General features: G+C 47.4%; 1 protein-coding gene, 1 long non-coding RNA gene and 2 other non-coding genes across 6 annotated transcripts in view; 2 read left to right on the top strand and 2 right to left on the bottom strand.

The window, feature by feature from the left end:
* Window positions 1-4,310, top strand: part of RCSD1 (RCSD domain containing 1) — a 64,883-nt gene extending 60,573 nt beyond the window's left edge. For all 3 annotated transcript variants that reach the window (XM_064594380.1, XM_064594379.1, XM_045877540.3), the window contains one exon: window positions 3,065-4,310. In XM_064594380.1, coding sequence (XP_064450450.1) covers window positions 3,065-3,097 — 33 coding nt within the window. In that variant the 3' untranslated portion in view covers window positions 3,098-4,310. The remainder of the gene's footprint in view (window positions 1-3,064) is intronic.
* A 708-nt stretch (window positions 4,311-5,018) lies between these two features.
* On the bottom strand, window positions 5,019-17,955 carry LOC135364742 (uncharacterized). Its single transcript, XR_010412352.1, has 3 exons — window positions 17,015-17,955; window positions 11,778-12,064; window positions 5,019-5,149 (listed from the first exon to the last, which is right to left on the bottom strand). It is a non-coding gene; the product is annotated as an uncharacterized LOC135364742 (long non-coding RNA).
* TRNAP-CGG (transfer RNA proline (anticodon CGG)) lies at window positions 10,799-10,870 on the top strand. Its single transcript has one exon. It is a non-coding gene; the product is annotated as a tRNA-Pro (tRNA).
* TRNAP-AGG (transfer RNA proline (anticodon AGG)) lies at window positions 11,500-11,571 on the bottom strand. Its single transcript has one exon. It is a non-coding gene; the product is annotated as a tRNA-Pro (tRNA).
* Window positions 17,956-17,966: the final 11 nt, after the last annotated feature.

Here is a 17,966-nt window from a genome sequence, read left to right as displayed (position 1 = left end):
TGGGACTTCCTGGGGTCTCCAAGATGAAGAGGACAGAGGCATAAACAAATAGCAAATACAGACAAATAAAACAAACAGATGAACAAAAGACACAAATAATGACAAGGCAGTAGAAGAAATGTGATTCTTCCCAGGAACTTGCTATGCTCTGTGAAGCACAGAGGATGGGGCCGTCCCTTCTTCAAGGGAGAGAGCAGGGAAAGGCTTCCGATGAGGCCCCAGGTATCAACCGTGTGAAAGCGCTAGAAAGGGTTAACTTCCTACTGCATAGCCCCTCACAAGTATTTCGACGTTTTATGCTTAAGGAATGAGTCATTCTGGGAATTTCAGTCACGGAACAGGCTGGATATATCAAATCCCAACACTTGGGATTCTGCTTCCCCCTGGAGAGAGGGCACTGACTAGGATCCAGCTCCCATACTGTAAATAAATCAAACAAATGTTTCTCCGGCACTCACTATGTTTCCAGTACTGTGTAGGGCACTCAGGTATGCCAAAGATAAACTTCCCCAAGCCACGACATTCAAGATGCATCACATTCAAGACCTTGTAGGACCAACAGTAACCCCTGACTTCCTAACCGCCTGGTTCCATTGCTCGTCCAAGGCATTCTCCTTGATTTCTCAATATTTGATTTGAAATGTCTTTCTCCCTCAGCTGATGAGATACCACCTTCTCTTGAGCCTCAATTCTTGGCCTTCTCTTCTCACTTCTCTTGGGACCACACTCCCCTGCTTTCCCTCTTCAGCCCCTCCCTTAGCCTCTGGACCGTCCCGCCCTCCCCACTGACCTGCTCTCTCTTTCTGGATCAATCCACAAAGCTCAGCCACTCTCACTCCACATTCTTTGCCAAGCAGCCTGGACCCCTTATGACCTCTTACCAATGGGGCTGAGCCACATCCATCTTCCCTCCCTGCCTGGAAACTCACTCACTGCATTCTATCAGCCTGTTTTCACCTACCTTCCTCAGTCACTCCTCCCTCATCCCCACGGCTCTGCAAATGACCTCACCTCTTACGTGAGTGAAAGGAAGGGCAGCCTCGTCCTCTCAAAGTACGAATCCGAGGACAGGTCCCTTCTTGACAAGACAAACCCACATCGGCTGTGATCTGGCTTCCCCCAACTGCCATTTTCTGGACATTTTTACAGGACATTTGTGGAGTGTGTCTGTGCATTTTAAGTGAGGGGTCACTCTAAGAATTTCCCATCCATCCAGGTGCTCTTCCAAGTTTCTAGCTCCTCACTAGCTCACCCCCTTCTGCCTATAGACCTTGCTCAGTTCTCTCCAGTCCTAAAGAAAAATCCCCCGAGTCTGTCCCTCCCCCGCACACCCAGTGCTGTCCCCCTCCTTTGTTTCTCCTTGCGATCTCACGCTTCTCTCTGATGTGAAGCTCACAAGTGCTTCCCTGCTTCCCTGCCACCAAAGAGTAGGCATTCTTACCTCGGTGAGGTGTCAGCCCTGCCCCTGAGGCCACCTGCCACCGTAGCCTCTGTCTGGTGGGCCGCCCCGCCAACTCCTCTCCCTCCCTCCCTCCCTGTCTCCTCAAGAAGAACCGCCACATTTGACCTTGGCAGTCTCCTCTGGCCCCCACTACCAAGCTCCAGCCGTCATATTTTGTGAATGATCCCTAAGGTTGCCCCTCACCATCAGCCACTGGGCCACTCTTGACTGCTTAGTACCAGCCTGGCCCTGGTCCCAACCACACACCAACCGACCTCCGCGCTTGGACACCTGCCCGTCACTCAAACTCAAAACCAAACTCGTCCTACTTGCTCTGTTTCTTCACTTGTATTCAACTTAAACCCCACATTCCTTTGTTATACCCACCCATTTCTGCTAATGAGGTGCTCATGTTTCTTCCATCTCCCTGCCTAATCAGCCCCCCAGGTCTTAGGGGGTTTGCCAGGGAGGGCTTTTCGCTTTCCCTCCTGCCCCGTCTCCACTGCTGTGACCCCTTCCTTATCTCTACAATCACGACTCGCTCCTCAAGGAATTCCTGGTCTCCAGACACACTCTATACATTAGCACCAAATTCATCTTGCTGAAAATGGCATCTCGGTGTCTACTCTCCTACCCCAAACCCTTTGATACCACTCATGGGAGAATCGAGTTCACCCTCCTCCCCATGCTGAACTTTCTCCCAGCCTTTCCTTCTCCCCCATCATGGGGCCCATGCCTCCAGGACCCACCATTCCACAAGAGGCAACGCATCGTCCCACCCGTCCTGCCGTCCCCTCCACCAGAAACGCCCGCACCCCCGACTGAGATTGCCCTCACTGCGGCCTGGAAGTCTCTGTCCTCTGTAGGCCTTCCCCGACTGCTCCGGTGAGGAACACCCGCAGTGACTCAAGCACCCCCTCACGCTCAGTACAGCGCGTTCCGGTGGCCCAGAGCACATGCCACCTGATGCCGTGGACACAGTCGTAAATGTCTCTGTTTCCCAGCCAGAGAACCCAAGGTGGTAAGGCCTGGTGCAGCCCCAGCCCAGAAGGAGCTAAAAGTCATACTTTGGGTTGAATGTTGAATAAATAGCTATTTTCCTGTCCTTTTACTAAAGTATCCACCTTCTATTTTTGATTCTTTGTGTTCTTTTTCCACCTTTATGTCACCAAAGTTTCTTGAGCAGTATAACAGGGAGATGAAATTGAGTGGGAATGAATTAGTAAGTAAGAAGCTGGGGCAGGGAGGGCATGGGAAGCCAGGCATCAAGGAATAGGCAATGTCACCTAATAGTTGAGGGCTCAAGCTCTGGTCCCTGGTTTTAAATCCTGACTCTGTTACTTCCTAGCTGTGTGACCTAGGGGAAGTCACTTGACCTTTCTGTGCCTTAACTGCCCCACCTGCAGAACAGCGCTAACAGAAGTACCTAACTCGTCTTGCTTTTGTGAGGAATACATGATTTGATGCTCGTAGAAACCTCCGTCAAGCACATAGCATTATTATTACCATCACTACTGTTAGTGTTACAATTCTTGCTGGATCTGGTATCACCAAGGAGGTCTGCTGAGCGTCAGGATTTCCCCCACTCTCTTCCTAACTCATCCTTTCCTCCTGTGTTCACAGGATAACACCCCTGTCCAGGACACTAAAATGTGAAGAAGAGTTCACTGGCCTAGTGATGAGGCTGCTGGAGACATCTCTTTCGAAGGAGCAGCAACAAGAGAAAGAGAGAATGAAGCCATCGCTGGAGCAGAATTTGGGCGGGGGGTGGGGGGGGTCTGGAGGCAGCCCGAAGATGTAGATTGCGTTGTTTCCCGTCTCCACACCGAATGTTCCCTCGCAGACAAAGATCAGTCCGAGGGCAGCAGGCTTTAATCAGCTTGAGTTTGTGTCACTTGATGGACTTGGTTTAAAAAAGAAGGAAAAAAAAACTTATTTAAAACAATTTACTGCAGCAACAGCTCCCAGGGATACTGGTCAACCTGTGGGCCTGGATCCTATCCACACCCACCTGTCCCTGCAGCTGACCTCGGAACTGGATTCTAATTTAGCTTCTCAGATTTTGTTTTGTGTAAAGCGATAGCCTTTTTAATGTTCTGAAGCTTTTATGATTCTCAGATGGAAGTAAAAACTAATTTCAGGTGGCAGGAAACAAAAGAAAATCGTGTTGCTGAAAATATAAATCCCGTAAGTTACAGAAGACCTTAAATTGTATCAAGACCCTTGAGACAACCTCTCAGCTTTGTCCAAATTGGAACTGGCCAACCAATTTTTAAAACCTTGGTCTGGAAAAGATACTTATTGCAACATTAAAAAATAGGTATCTGTTCCAGCAATAGGAACCTTTCCTGTCCAGGAGTTTTCCAGTGGATGGTACACTCGGAGGTGACAGGCTCAGTCCAGTGGAGGCAGGGAGCAGCTCTCCTGGAGAAGCAGATGCCAGGGGTCATGGCTGTGCACGCTGCCTTTCCTCATCCTGAAAGCAAAGCAAGGATACCTAAATAATGCCTACCCTCTGAGGTAGGCTGGGAGAATGAAATTTGCACTTTCTGAAGGAGATCCTTGAGCAGGGAGTCCATGTTGCCTGGGAGGTGCTTGAGTGTCTGTTTTGAAAGGTACATAACAAAAACATCCTTCCTAGCTTCCCTGGGAAGCTGCTCTTGAATCAAAGCCCAGACTCCCTTTCCGGACTCAGGAGGAGTGGGCTGGGTCTTCAGTCTGTTCTCACTTGGGAGCTCTGGCTTTAATGTTCTGTGTGGAAAATGCAAGGGGCTTTGCAAGGAACAGGGCCCTGACTACCCATTCCTTGACTAATTTCCTCTCCCCTCTTGATGCAAAGATGTTAATCCAAATAAATGTTTAATCTTTAGGGTTGGTTCTTACCCAGAGTTGCATATTTCAGTGTCTCATGTGCTGATGTGGCAGGTGGAGCGGCTGTTTGTCTGGAGGTCTGTTAGACCACTTCCTACCCCGACGTCGGAAAGTCATCTCCCGGACAAAAAGGCCTTATGTCACTGCTGGTACCTCAGCGTTCTCATCCCATTACAGTTTTCCTAGAACTCCGGGAGAGTGTTCATACTTGGGATATGTATTTTTTCAAAACTTTTTAAATACATGCATCTTCCAAAAACTTGTAACTTAGTCGAGCCCAATATTTTAAGTTTTATGTTTTAGCGGAATTTTGGAGATAAGTGTGTTTCAGTTATTTTGAGGTCAGTATAATCCATCTCTATCCATCCCTCCCCCCATCCACCCATCCATCCATCTACATCTGTCCTTCATCTGTCCATCCACCCATCTATCCATAGAGATGTGTACCCCCGAAACAATACATGATTTTACTTACATACGTCTTTGGGTTGTTTATACACACAGTCTAGTGAATGTGTGCATGATTGTGAGCGTGTGTGACAGAAAAGGGGTATCTGCCACTTTCCTCTACTTGAAAAAGGAATGGACCAGAAAGCATGGGATGTAGATGTGAAGATGAAACTATTTTTTCGTCTGGAGGCACAACAGTTTACAGCAGCAGATGGTTTTATTCAGGCTTCCCTAATAGGCTTGAAGGAAAACACTGATTTCTTCATAGCTATTAGGCTCAAGAGTCAGAGTCATTCCTCCTTTACCTCTGTCTTCCGGCTTGAATTTCATACTGTGTCTTTGCTTTCTCCAGAAAGGGAGCAAGGGGAAAAAAAAAACCCCTGGATGCTGTGAAGGGAGATGCCAATATTTAATAGGGGGCTGTTATACTGTTTCAGCTGCATGTGGAACCAGGTAGCCAGATGACTACAGGAAGCCCAGGGGCCTCAGAACTCCACTCTCCTCCCTGAGGTCCCCCCGGACAAACCTCAGTTTGCCAGTCAACTAGACACTCAAAAAATAAAGGGATAAATTAGTAGAAAGGCAATCTATTCATCATCTTCTTTTGATTAGATACTCTTGGGAGTGTAACAGTTTAACACAGTTGAATGAATGAGGACATTCAGTTGCTAATGAAAGAAACTGGCTGATGAAAACCAGAAAATTGTATCTATGAATATCTCTCTCTCCCTCCCTCTCTCCCTATATACGGAATAATATAAATTAAAAATCTATGGATAGACCTAAATACAATACTCAAGCAATATCAGAAACCTCTCTTTGTTCTTGGTCTCTGCTTTCCTCTATGTTGGGCATATTCCCAAGCAGGCTCTTCACAGCCTGCAAACCCAATGGAAAGAGCTTATTTTTTTCCAATAACACTGGGGAAAAAATCCTGCAAAGGTTTTCTATAAACCATGTGTGGATCACCTGTTCATACCTGAACCAGTCTTTATGACCGAGGAGCTGTGGAGATCACACTGGCCAGGCCTGGGTCGTGTGACCTCCGGAGCTAAGGGCTAGGTAAGCCAATCCTGTGCAATCTGCAAGGATTCTGAATGGGAACAATGGGTGTCAAATGGGGTGCTGTTACCAAAGGAAATTATGCTGGAAAAAGCAAAAAAACCAACAACAGATGTGTCCAAGAGGGCAAGCCCAGACATACCCAACTACTATTCCATTGTTTACTAAAACATTAAATTTTGTTTGACCCCTCAACGAGTTCTAATCAACTTTGTGCTCTATGGACCAGGTAAAAATAATGTGACCAGGATGCTTCTTTATGATGTATGACCAGGTGGCTTCTGAAGATATCAAGAGCACTGAGCAAAACGCAAGTGCTACTCAAAGTGGAATTCGTTTTCATAAGCCACCACTGAAAATCAGTCTCATGATTTCATGTAATAATATATGGCTGATCCAGAGCTAACCTGGGGCTCCATGAGGGTACAGTTGATGTCTGTATTCTTCATTATGCACAGTGCCCCATGCAATATAGGTGCTCAATAAATAGTTGTTAAGTAATGAATGATTGCACTGATGTCGGGGCTGGAATAGATTACTTTCAGTATCAATCACTGCCCAACACCTCCCTCATCTGATACCAGAGGCCTGAAATATCATAATTAGCAACTCTTCCACTGGCTTCAGTCTTCTTTCCCAATCAAAATGCATATCCTGAGAGAAGTAATATTTTAAGTTTCCTTTGTCATCACACCTTGGGTTGAGTTGGTTCTTGAAATCCTTCCCAGAGGGGTTGAAAAAGAAGAGCAAAGTATAGAAAAGTCTAGGGGCAGGAGACATACTTTTCTGACTTCCAATCTTGCTTGGGGCAACCGAGGCTCCCACTCAGCCTAGTGATGTCCTGGCCAGAGTGGCTATGGTTGCTGCGAAGACTTTTATTCCGGCTCTGCCCTCAAATCCCAGGGGAACTGTGGGAATTCTGGAGAGGCTCCACTGTGGTCAAATGGGGCAGGAAACTATGGTTCTTTGAGACTCCACAGAGGAGGAGGAGACAATGTGTATGTTTTATGCTTCTCAGTGAAAAGGGAGCCACGAGGGTAAAAACCATCTACCTCAAAAACCAGAGCATAAAGACTTCTTACTCCTTTTAATCCTGGAAAGTTGTGGGCTTCTCTGTGGGAGCTCTAACACGCTGATCCTGGCATTGCCAGGGAGATGCTAGGAGGCAAACAGGATGCAGAAGGAAGGGGCCAAAATGAGCAAGGATCCCCCCAGTTACTCCTATAAGTAATGACTCTGGCCCTTCATGGTGTCATTTTACATAAAAATTTGAGACAATTACTTGAATTTAGGTAAACCTGTAATGTCAGTTATCACACTTCTCAACTTCTTTTTAAAAGAATGAGTGGACTGGATTACACTTTAACCAGCATTCAAACACAAGACTCTAGAATAACTATACATGGTTGGTACTCAAAAAAATAGTAGGAGCTCTGACACTAGTCATTACTATTGGACTGTCTAAGGAACCCATGGGTGCTGGATGGTGCCAGGCACTTCCCCATCATGGCTGCACCTGGCCCCTCAGGAGTGATGGTAAAAGCCTTACTGATGACCTTCAGAAGTAGCTGGGCTGAAAAAGCAAAAGGGCCTGCTTTGCATTGCCTCTGATTCGTGTCTCTTTTCTTCTACCAAGCACAGAGTTCTTAAAGTGTGATTTAAAGATGCTAATGATCCTTATTTTTTATTATAAAAGCAATACATCTTTATTTTAGAAAATTGTGGAGGAAAAGAAAAATAATTAAGTAAAAACATATTTATAATTCCACTACCGAGAAATAGCTAGTATTAAGATTTTATGGATTTTTTTCTAGTTTTTAATTTTTATTTATTTATTTTTTTTAAAGATTTTATTTATTTATTTGAGAGAGAGAATGAGACAGAGAGCATGAGAGGGGGGAGGGTCAGAGGGAGAAGCAGACTCCCTGCTGAGCAGGGAGCCTGATGCGGGACTCGATGCGGGACTCGATGCGGGACTCGATGCGGGACTCGATGCGGGACTCGATCCGGGGACTCCAGGATTATGACCTGAGCCGAAGGCAGCCGCTTAACCGACTGAGCCACCCAGGCGCCCCTTTTTTCTAGTTTTTTTAATATGCATATATATATTTGTTTTAATTTTTGCTTGTTACAAAATTAAGCTCTCAATACATGTAACTGTGCATCTTTCCTTTTTGTAACATACTATCATGAGCGTGTCTTCATAAACAACCACACTTCGGATCATGAAAACGATACACTTTCGTCCTCTTCTAATGCAGCCAATAACATCCAGAGCAAGACCAAGTCTGTATAGAACAGAAGGACAGTAAGATCCCCTCATGGAAATGGTATTCTAGTAGAAAGTGGTTCTTTTCACACTCTCGGCCTTAGATTTCTATCACCTTGGGACTTCAGGCACTCTCAAAACTTAAATCAAGTGAAAACTTTTGAATGAAAAAAGAAAGGGCTGAGGCAGCTCCAAAGATTCATTTCTGATGATTCAGGGGCTGCAAAATTCAGAGGAAGGCATGAGATAGACCTCAGAAAAAGAATCATTGAGGGAAACCACGTAGAAATGTTGTTAGTAAAAAGGAGCTGAAGCTATTATAGGATATTGGACTGGAGTCTGGAAAAAGACACACATCTTCAATCAGATTCAAGTTTCCGTTTGGATCAGGGCATGGCTTGCGGTGGTGAAGCAAACCTGCCAGTTATGACAGCCGTGGTGGCCTGAAAGTCACTTAGAGCCTAATCTCATGGGCAGCAAATAAGGCTCAGCACACAGTCCTCCAGTCCCGGGTGCTGAGTCAGCAGGAAGGGTCCTCTGAATGGCCGACCCGTGTGACTGAATTGTATTCTCACTTCCAAAGACTAACCATGTCAGGTCAGAACAGTCTGCACCACTCAGGTCTAGACTGGGTCTGAATTCAGTAGCATGCCAACTAATTTTAGTTATAAAATAGGAATGAAAGTGATTGTTAAATCCATTCACAGTGTCAAGGCATCCACCCTGACATCATCCCAGAGTTATTCTAATCATCTCCTAATGGACCTACTCTAATGTCATCATCTTCCTCTCATGCACCTGACCCCAAGTCAAAATTATCTTCAGTCGTACTTTTAACATTCCCACCATTCTCAAAAGCGTTGATGCTTCCAGATCCCTTTAATAAAATTAAAATATTAAAGCATGGGTTTCAAAGTTCTCCTCTTTCAGGTCCTCTTCTTCCAGGCCAGTTTCCATCTTACTTGCTAACCAGCCAAGCTAAGCTCATTGGCATGAAATTGCATCAAGAGCCATAAAAGTTGTCAAAGTGGTCACCTCCTTTGACTATATTACCTCAGGAAATCACCTAAAACATGAAAAAAGTATACCCACAGATGGGTCCGTCAAGCAATATTTACATCGATGAAACGTTGGACACCACTTACGTAGCTTACAGAAAAATAAGAATATCGTGCCCTGTTGTCTTGACGGAACAGGATGAAGTCATTACAAACAACTTAAGGGACAAGAAAGTGGGTGTGGGAAATTCAACAACCTTGAGAGGGGACACCGGCAGGGGTAGGAGAGGCCTCCAGCCTTGTCACCTCTCATGGCACCAGGGCGAGTGGTGGGAGCGGGCTTCAGCCCTGGCAGGGCAGAGTGAGCCCATGGTCTCAAGGAGAGGGCGAAGCGGATTGCTCAGGACTCTGCGGGGAGCGCCTCCTGCCCCACGCCCACCCCTGAACCCACCGCACCCGCATCCCGAACCTATCCTCAAGTTCAAAGCAGTATTTAGCTCTGAAACCTTGGCTCAGTAGGAGGAAGAAAGGTGGTCTCAGACAAGGAGAGGGTGTCGTTAAAGTCTTACATGCGATCAAAGCAAATAGAGGGCTTAGCTTGGACAGGCTGCCTCCCCAGCCACGTCCCCCTACCCCAGGGAGCAGCAGGGCTCTACGGGGCCAGATTTGGCTTTTCAGCTTTTGCTCTTTGATTTGAGGTGTTTTCGCCTGTATTTCCCCCACCCCCGCCCAGGGCGCGAGCTCCCGTCCTGACCTTCCGTCACTGAGCGACACCCCAGGTGCCTGCGGGCCTCAGGAGGAAGGGGGCGGGGGAAAGCGGAGAAGCTGGTGCAACGGGGAGCTCCCAAAAGGTGAGGGGCAAGAACACCACTGGACCCTCGGAGGACTGTCAGACAGCTACGGAGAACAGCTTCCACGGAAAAAGGAAGCTTGGGGTCCGGAAGCCGGCCGCGGGAGCCAGGACCCCGCAGCCTGGGGTAGTTGGGCCCGGGTTGGGGCGGGGACGCAGGCGGAGGGGGCGGGGCGGAGGCGGGGCGCGCTACCACCGCCGGGCCCCTGCCGTCGGCTGCAGGGGGCGCACGCGTCCGGGGTCCTCCCCGCTCCCGCAGCCGCCGGGGCACTCGTCGCCCCCAACCGCTCGCGGCCCCTTCCTAGGCCTTCCCTGCCCACAGCTCCAAACGAGCTACCTGAGGTCCCGGACCTGCGTTCTCTCTGCAAAGGGAGGCGGGGAGCACCTAGGAGCAGGACATCAGGAATATCCAATGAGCTCCGTACCTGCAAAGCCCTCAAAAGGGCGGACGATCCCATAATGAGTGTTGGGAAAGTTCTCTTTTAACCCTCCTCTGGGGTTTCTTCCCCGCCCGCTCCGCCCGCCTTCAGCCGCGGCTCGCGTTCGTGCCCTCAGCCCAGCCCGACGGGGCCCGTCGCGCCCAGCGAGCACTGGCCTAGGCGGGCACCCGGCGGCGCCCTCCCAGCCCCGGCTCCCGCGCCCGCCGCCACCGCTGGGTGCAGCATGGGCCCCGGCTCAGGGTGGTGCGACCCGCCCGGCTCCGCAAAAGCCGCGACAAGAGGGGCTCCGGGGCCCACGCCTGGATGGGTGCACGGTCCAGGCAGTGGGAGAAGAGTCGCGGGTCGGGTCGGGTGGGAAGCGCAGCGAGAGGCGGGGCGAGGCTGAAGGGAGGCGCCGGGAGCCGCTTTGCCGAGAGTGGCTCGTTGGTCTAGGGGTATGATTCTCGCTTCGGGTGCGAGAGGTCCCGGGTTCAAATCCCGGACGAGCCCAGGCTTTTCTTTCGCTCCACACCTTAAATTTAAAACCTTTTTTTTTCTTCCTCACACAACCCATTTAGAGGCTTATATGAAACCAACTAATATGGTCTCTTGAGCTTGACTGTTAATTCCCCCAGTTTTGCGAAGCAAGAAATCGAATGGGATCAATTTGTACCATACGGCCACTGTGCGTCGGAGAGCTGAGCGTGAGAACAGCTGTACCCTTAAAGCACGCGCGCTGGGAAAAAAGAGGCGCCTCGTGCGGAGTCCTGACCCCCCGATCACAGCCCCGCACGTGGGCAGGACGCCGGCGACTAGCGGTCCCGGACCAGGCGCGCGCAGTCCTCCTGCCGACGCCCAGCACCCGGCCTGTGGCTGGACGCGGGCCGGCCACACCTGCGGGCAGCCGACAGCGGAACTCTGTGTCACTTGCACACGCGCGCGACTCCGGAACTAGCAGGGGTGGGGACAGCGTTTTCAGAGTATCACAATGTTTTCAAACTTTCTACGTTTTTACGTTGTCTTCTTATAGTATTTGGATGTGCAGTGTGCAAAAGCTCAAAAAGTCTCAGTTTTGTGTTTTGCAGCAACGTGTATTTATTACCTGTGTGTATTATCAGAAATTTTTAGTAAGAAAAGAAGGGCTCGTCCGGGATTTGAACCCGGGACCTCTCGCACCCTAAGCGAGAATCATACCCCTAGACCAACGAGCCGGCGTAGTTTTGATATTCCTGCCATGCTAAAGGAAGGTGAACTACTTAGTCCGGCGCCCCCAAGCGGTTATTTATGTATTGTTTATATCCTTCACTTGTTTTTGTGCTCTATGTAGGTTTTCTATTTTCTCTCTTTTTTACTTTTTATCTTTAAGAATCTGATACAGAAGAAAACAACGGTCTCACTACCATTGTAATATACTTACCTTTCATTTCAAAAGACATAATTCTGTTTATATTCGTGGCTAATAAATTGCAGGGTCTCTGTGGCAGGAAGATTCCAGACTCTCTTCTTTACTGAGTTCTGGACGTTGCGCTTTCCAATAATAGTAAAATTGTCGGTTTCTTTCTATACTTTTTATCCTAGTGCTCAAGACGCCAGCCAGCCTTGTGAATTCCCATTTCGGTGTTTTTACTCAAAGTGTTCTCTTCAGCTGGAAAATCTTTTTCCTCTTGGATAAATCCCAAACTCTAACTTTCCCAGAGAAAGATCCTTTAACATATTAAAATCAACTGTATGTGATATATAATTGGCGTGCTGTCTTATCTCCTCTAATCATAATTTACTGGAGGACAATACTGAAATCTGTGTAACTGGCAACCAAATGTATAATTCATTATGATTGGTGCCCAATTGTCCCAATACCTTTACCGCATGGCTTGTTTACCATATTTTAAATTCTTAAATACTTATTATTTAAGCTTATGCTAACAAAGCTGGTGCTCAATAAATGACTGCAATTAGTTTCAAGTTCCTCAACAAAACAAATCTTGGTACTTGGACAGCTAGTAAGTGTGAACTGTCAACAAATAACAACAACAAATAGAAGAGTGGCTATCCAAAATAGAACCTAGTCACTTACTTTGTTTCATATCAGTTTATTCATTCGCCTGGTTGCTCATTCATTCAACAAACATTAGAAGCACTATGTACCAGACACTGAATTGTCAACTTTCTTCCTATGGTTTGACACTAGCAAATTATAGTTCTGGATCTCTAACATTCCCCACCCTTCTTTGTTTTGTTTGAAACTGTCCTAACAAGAGACTTGAGTTCTTCTTAGGGCTCAAGGCAAGGAGAATAAGAATACCCTTTAAAATGTTCATTGGTTCTAGGTGCCAGCTCACTTCATTCATCAAAACCTAACTGGAAAAAATGTGCCCTAGACACTTAAGAAGTTTATATTTCTCATGAGAACGAGGAAACTAAAAAATATAACTTGTAAGGTAAAATACTGTAACCACTTCAGATTTCTGAAAACCTGAGCTTCTACAGTTACTAAGAGGTCTCTATGCTCTCTTTTCCCACTTGAATTTACTATAGTTATTATCATTTTCAGGGTTGTTTTTTTTTTTTTTTCTTACTCCTACTTCTCTCTAGTGATTGGAAAATAGTTTGTCTATTACTCTTCAGGCTCCATTAGAGTATCTCATTTGCCTCTCACAAAGGTGCAGGAAAACTGACAGTAACAAAACTCAGAATATCAGTTGCCTAACTCACAGGGAGAAACATCTCTATCCTGGTAAAGGAATGCCTGTGACCCCCTCCAGGGCACAACCTTCCCTTGTAGTACACAGATTGTTACAGTATACAAGGGGACAGAGGATCTTGAGGAACATTTTATCCCAGTCACAGCAAATGAAAAAGCCTGGTGACATCTACTTTTACTGACAACACCTCTCTAAGGACCCCCATTATTCTTGTTCCCCCAATTTGGTGCCCAGAAACACCGAAGACACTAGAACTCTAATTTTCAAATTTTCAATATTTGCTAGCAAAAAATGCAACCCTTCTCCTGAATTAAGCCATTCTGTCAACAGAAATATTAATGAAATTGATTTCGCTTCAGGCAAATCTTTTTCACGATGGCCTGGGATTCATTTTTTACTCTGATATTTATTCATTAATAGTCAAATTCTCACTACCCACAGATCACAGTGTTCCAATTCCTGTGGCAACAGATCTTTAAAAAGACAAGCAAGGAAGGAATGCCCATGAGAATACAGGAGGCGGGGAGGATCCCACCACAATCACAAAGATCTGTTTGAAATTTTGGTGCCTGTCACCATCTTCCTACTTTGTCCCGTTAATTCCAGCTCTAGAAAATTCTGCCCTTATATATTTGCCAGCAGTAGATGCTCCTGAGCGCCTCTTATCTTATCTCTGTTAAGTGAAGCCAAGGCAAACCCCTCCTCACTACTGCATTTATTGTGCGCTGCGTGAAAAAGGAAGTCTGTGAGGCCAGTGGGCCTGTGTCAGTAACTATTATCAGAAGGCCTCTGCACATGATTTTTTTCTTATTATTGATTCTGTGGGGAAAATTCTCCCCAAGGAGCCCCTTCTTTTCAGAGGCAGCCGTCCATTGAAAGGACCTTTCTGACCTGATTGGAAGTCTTCAGTTGATTCTGATTGTATTGTCTGAATTGCACGCGCTGGAAAAGGGGAGTTTCCAGGAGGAAGAAAGGGGTACGTGAAGAGAAGGAGGTTTGCTGAGTGAGGACCTCGGACTAACAATAATGACTGGAATCCAAGGGGGTTTTTGGCTTGTTTGTTTTCCCATTTACTCTCTACAGCAGGGTCAGAAACTACAACTTTGCACGATGTTTTTTTGGGGGGTTTTTGTAACTTCTCTAGATTAATTTAATAAACATTCATTCATCTCTTCACCCAGCAAAAATGTATTGAGCATCTGCTGTGTGCGAGGTGTTGAGTATATTCGTGAACAAAACAGAAACAGTCCCTGCCGGGGTGGAGCAGACATTCTAGTGAGAGAAGACAAACCATAAATATAATGAAGAAAGAAATTGTATAGGGAGGGTTTGTGATTTGAACAGGATGGTAAGGATGGGCCTCTTTGAGAAGATAACATGCGAGCAAAAGCTGGAAGAGGAACAAGGTGTGAGTCATGCGCATATCTGGAAGAACCAACTGGGTAGAGGGGGCGGCCAGTGCAAACACTGGGAGACGTGGGTGTACCTGAAATGTTCCAGAAACAGCAACGAGGACAGTGCAGCTAAGTGTGAGGTTAACAGGAGACGAGCATTACTCTGCACCAGGCTCTGTCTTGGGCCCTGGGGAAAAAAGTCCCTTGTGTCCCTCGAGGGGACCATTTTATATGAGAGACAGACAAGTAAGTGGATAATAGCAAGCAAGTGCTGATATGATAATAGTAACCTGTATCGAGAACTTACCACCTAATACATTACTCTCAACTGTGTTCGAAAAGACCTTGAGACGTGAGTCCCATTTTAGGTTTTAAAATCATTAGAAATCTGAATGAGTACAGAGCTGTACCGGGTGACAGTGATCAAGTCTACACAGGGCAGTGCAGGGAGATATTAGAGACTGCAGGAAACCTTTTTAGAGGAATTCACCCTCAAGTTATGTTCTAAAAGATGGGAAGATAAACTGTTGACCGTCAGGGGGCAGAGGGAGGCCTAAGGCCCGAGGAAGCCATGGGAACACAGCCCTGCAGGCTCGAGAGCGCCTGCGCTGGAACTGAAGGCAGGTTTGGGTTGCATGGCTGGAGTGTGGGGAGAAGGGCCCCAGGCAGGCGCTCACAAAAGCAGTCTGCAGGGATGTGATGCCAGTCAAAGGGTTTGGACGTCATGCTAAGGGCAATAAGGAGCCAATGAAAGGCTCTAAAAAGGGAGTAAATGGGAAATTCATTCTGTCCACTCTCTGGTGGTTGTGGAAGTTGTGGAAATATCCATGGAAAGTCCAGCCCCCTGCAAAACACCTCAGAGTCCAGGTGTTCTTGTTCTCTCTGGACGGGTCTTCCTCCCTGCAGGGGTGCGCACAGGCTTTGGGGCAGAGGAGAAGATCCCAAGGGAAGCAGGGAGAGAAGCTGGCCAGGGATTTGAAGCTAAGGAAGAAAGGGGGGCTGGTGTACTCAGTCTGGGAGTGGCCACATCTGCTGTCACCCAGGAGTCCCTAGGAAGGCCTGACAGCAACTAGTACTCAGATAGACCAAGCCCTCTGACCCTTCCAAGGGAAGTCATTTTTCCTTTACATCCCATATTTGAAGGGAAGGACGTTCTATTGACTTGAGACTGATGGACCAATGTTTCTTGTGGAACACATTGTTGCCACAGCGGCTCAAGCTCCAAGAAGCCCTTCTGCAGTTCCCCTGACGTCTGTCAGCATCTTAAGCTACGTCCAAGGCCCACCTTGTTAGCCGTCCTCGAAGACCAGGTTCTCTTCCTTGGCTTTCGTTTCCGTCGACTGGTAGCATTATTTTCCACTCAGGCTAGAAACTGGAGGTCATATCTGTCTTTCTGGATTCTTTTTACTCTCTCTCTTTTTAAAATATTTTATTTATTTATTTGAGAGAGAAAGAGAGCGTGCACACACCTGAGTATGAGGCGGGGGGAGGGGGGGGGAGAGGGAGAAGCAGACTCCCTGTAGAGCTCCATCCCAGGACCCTGGGATCATGACCTGAGCCCAAGACAGACACTTAACCAAGTGAGCCACCCAGGCACCCTGGATTCTTTTCTCACTCACCTTGTCTGCTGTGGTCAACCTTTTAAAATACAGACCTGAACTTGTCATTCCCCTTTTACCTCTCCCTAGTGGCCACAGGATGGACAACCCAAGGTTCTTCAAAAGACCACCAGCATTCTCCTTCCCTAACTCCTCTGAAGTTCCAAACCACAGAAGATTTACCCACTATTTCTTGCACCTGGTACTGCTTTCCCGTTTCTGAGTTTGCTTTCCTACACCTTCTCAGTGAACCTTTATTCATCCTCTAAAGTTCGCCTGGGTGGCTCAGTCATCAAGCATGTCCTTTTGGCTCAGAGTCCTGGGATCGAGCCCCGCATCAAGCTTCCTGCTCGGTGGGAAGCCTGCTTCTCCCTCTCCCACTTCCCCTGCTTGTGTTCCCTCTCTCGCTGTCAAATAAATAAATAGAATCTTAAAAAAAAAATAAAGTCCACCTCAAGTGCTACATCCTTTCTGCATCTTTCCCCCCACACCTCTTGGCCAGTGGTTCCCAGAAGAGGAAGGTGTGTGTGTTGAGGTATATCATAGTCAGAGATGCCTGTAACATTACATGTGTCCTTGAGAAACAATGTGTCTGTTGGCCTTGGGTTTCTCCTCTTCAAGCATTTAAAAAAATTTAGTACCTGTAATGTCTACGCTGGAGGCCTATGTGCTTCTTGAGAGTAAAGTCTAGGTGTTCTACATCTACAGCACATAGTAGTTACTCACTTAACGCATTTGTATTCAATCCAACCTATGACATTCCAGACACACTTCATAAGGATCTTGCAGAGAAAAATAGGGCAAAATGGTTGTCATGCTTTTTTAGTTTTCTCTCACTACTACTAATTATTATGAGTTTCCTTACAAGGCTAGTAGGCTAAAACAGCAAAAATATCAGTTTGTCTAAATTGACTTTAGACAAAAACCCTTAAATGAGAGGTTACATTTGGGTTTTCTCACCATACTCTTCCCCTCCTCTTGTGCTAATGGTCCACATTTTGTTCCTTCCTTCACTCTGCTGGCCGCCCACCTAGATTCTTCCTTTTCTTCATTCACTCTCATCTTGTCATGCTCCTGTCCCTCCTTCTGGTGTGCCCTTTGTAGGGTATTCTCATAAGGACCCTTCCAAACACTTTTCAGCATTTATTGGGCAACCGGTGAGCAGCAGACACTGTTCTGGGCCAAGGGAACCAAGTTGAGCAGTCAACCAAGGCACTTCAGGCTCAGGAACTTCCCCATTCCAATTTTTATTGACAAATCAGGGGACATTTTGTCTGCAAAAGCAAAATAAACTAAAAGCACATTCATTTGTGTTCCAAGTAGCAGGAAAGAGTTCCCGGTTTCCAGCCTTTCTTAAGCCTAAAGAAGGCCTCCTAAGAGGAGATTCGGGCAAGATGGAGACTTCTTTTTTAACCTAGCTGATTTCTCAAATTGCAACACATAAATTACCCAGTCGAGGCGAAGGACAGGCCTTGCAAAGGGCAAGGCGGGAGACGTGTTCCAAGCGGCCGGCTGAATCATCCCATCGTCCCCTCTTTTTTTTCCCTTTGTAAATGGAGTGCTTTTTCCTGTAGGTGAGGCCCAGAAAAACCCAGAAGGGCTGACCCCGAGGCGAGCACAGACCCGGCAAGGACCCGCGGCCAGGAGAGACTGTGAAGAGATCTGCGGGACTGGACCTCCGAGAGACAGAGGAGACGGCGGCAGGCGGTCGGCAGGCGGGACACACACGGACACCCAGGCGGGCGGAGGGCCGGGCGGCGGGAGCCCAACACCTCCGGAGACCCCGGCCTCCAACGCTGGGAGAAGCAGCCTGGGTGGGACCGGGGGGGCGGGCCCTCCGGGCGAGGGGGTTGATGGACGGTCGGTGTCCTCCAATGGCGTCCTCCCGAGGACGCGGGGCTGGCCAATGAGC

Source organism: Mirounga angustirostris, unplaced genomic scaffold (assembly GCF_029215605.1).
Source record: "Mirounga angustirostris isolate CCGP_5_RB_7025 unplaced genomic scaffold, mMirAng1.0.hap1 SCAF_6, whole genome shotgun sequence".
NCBI lineage: Eukaryota > Metazoa > Chordata > Mammalia > Carnivora > Phocidae > Mirounga > Mirounga angustirostris.
This window is presented reverse-complemented; position numbering and strand designations above follow the sequence as displayed.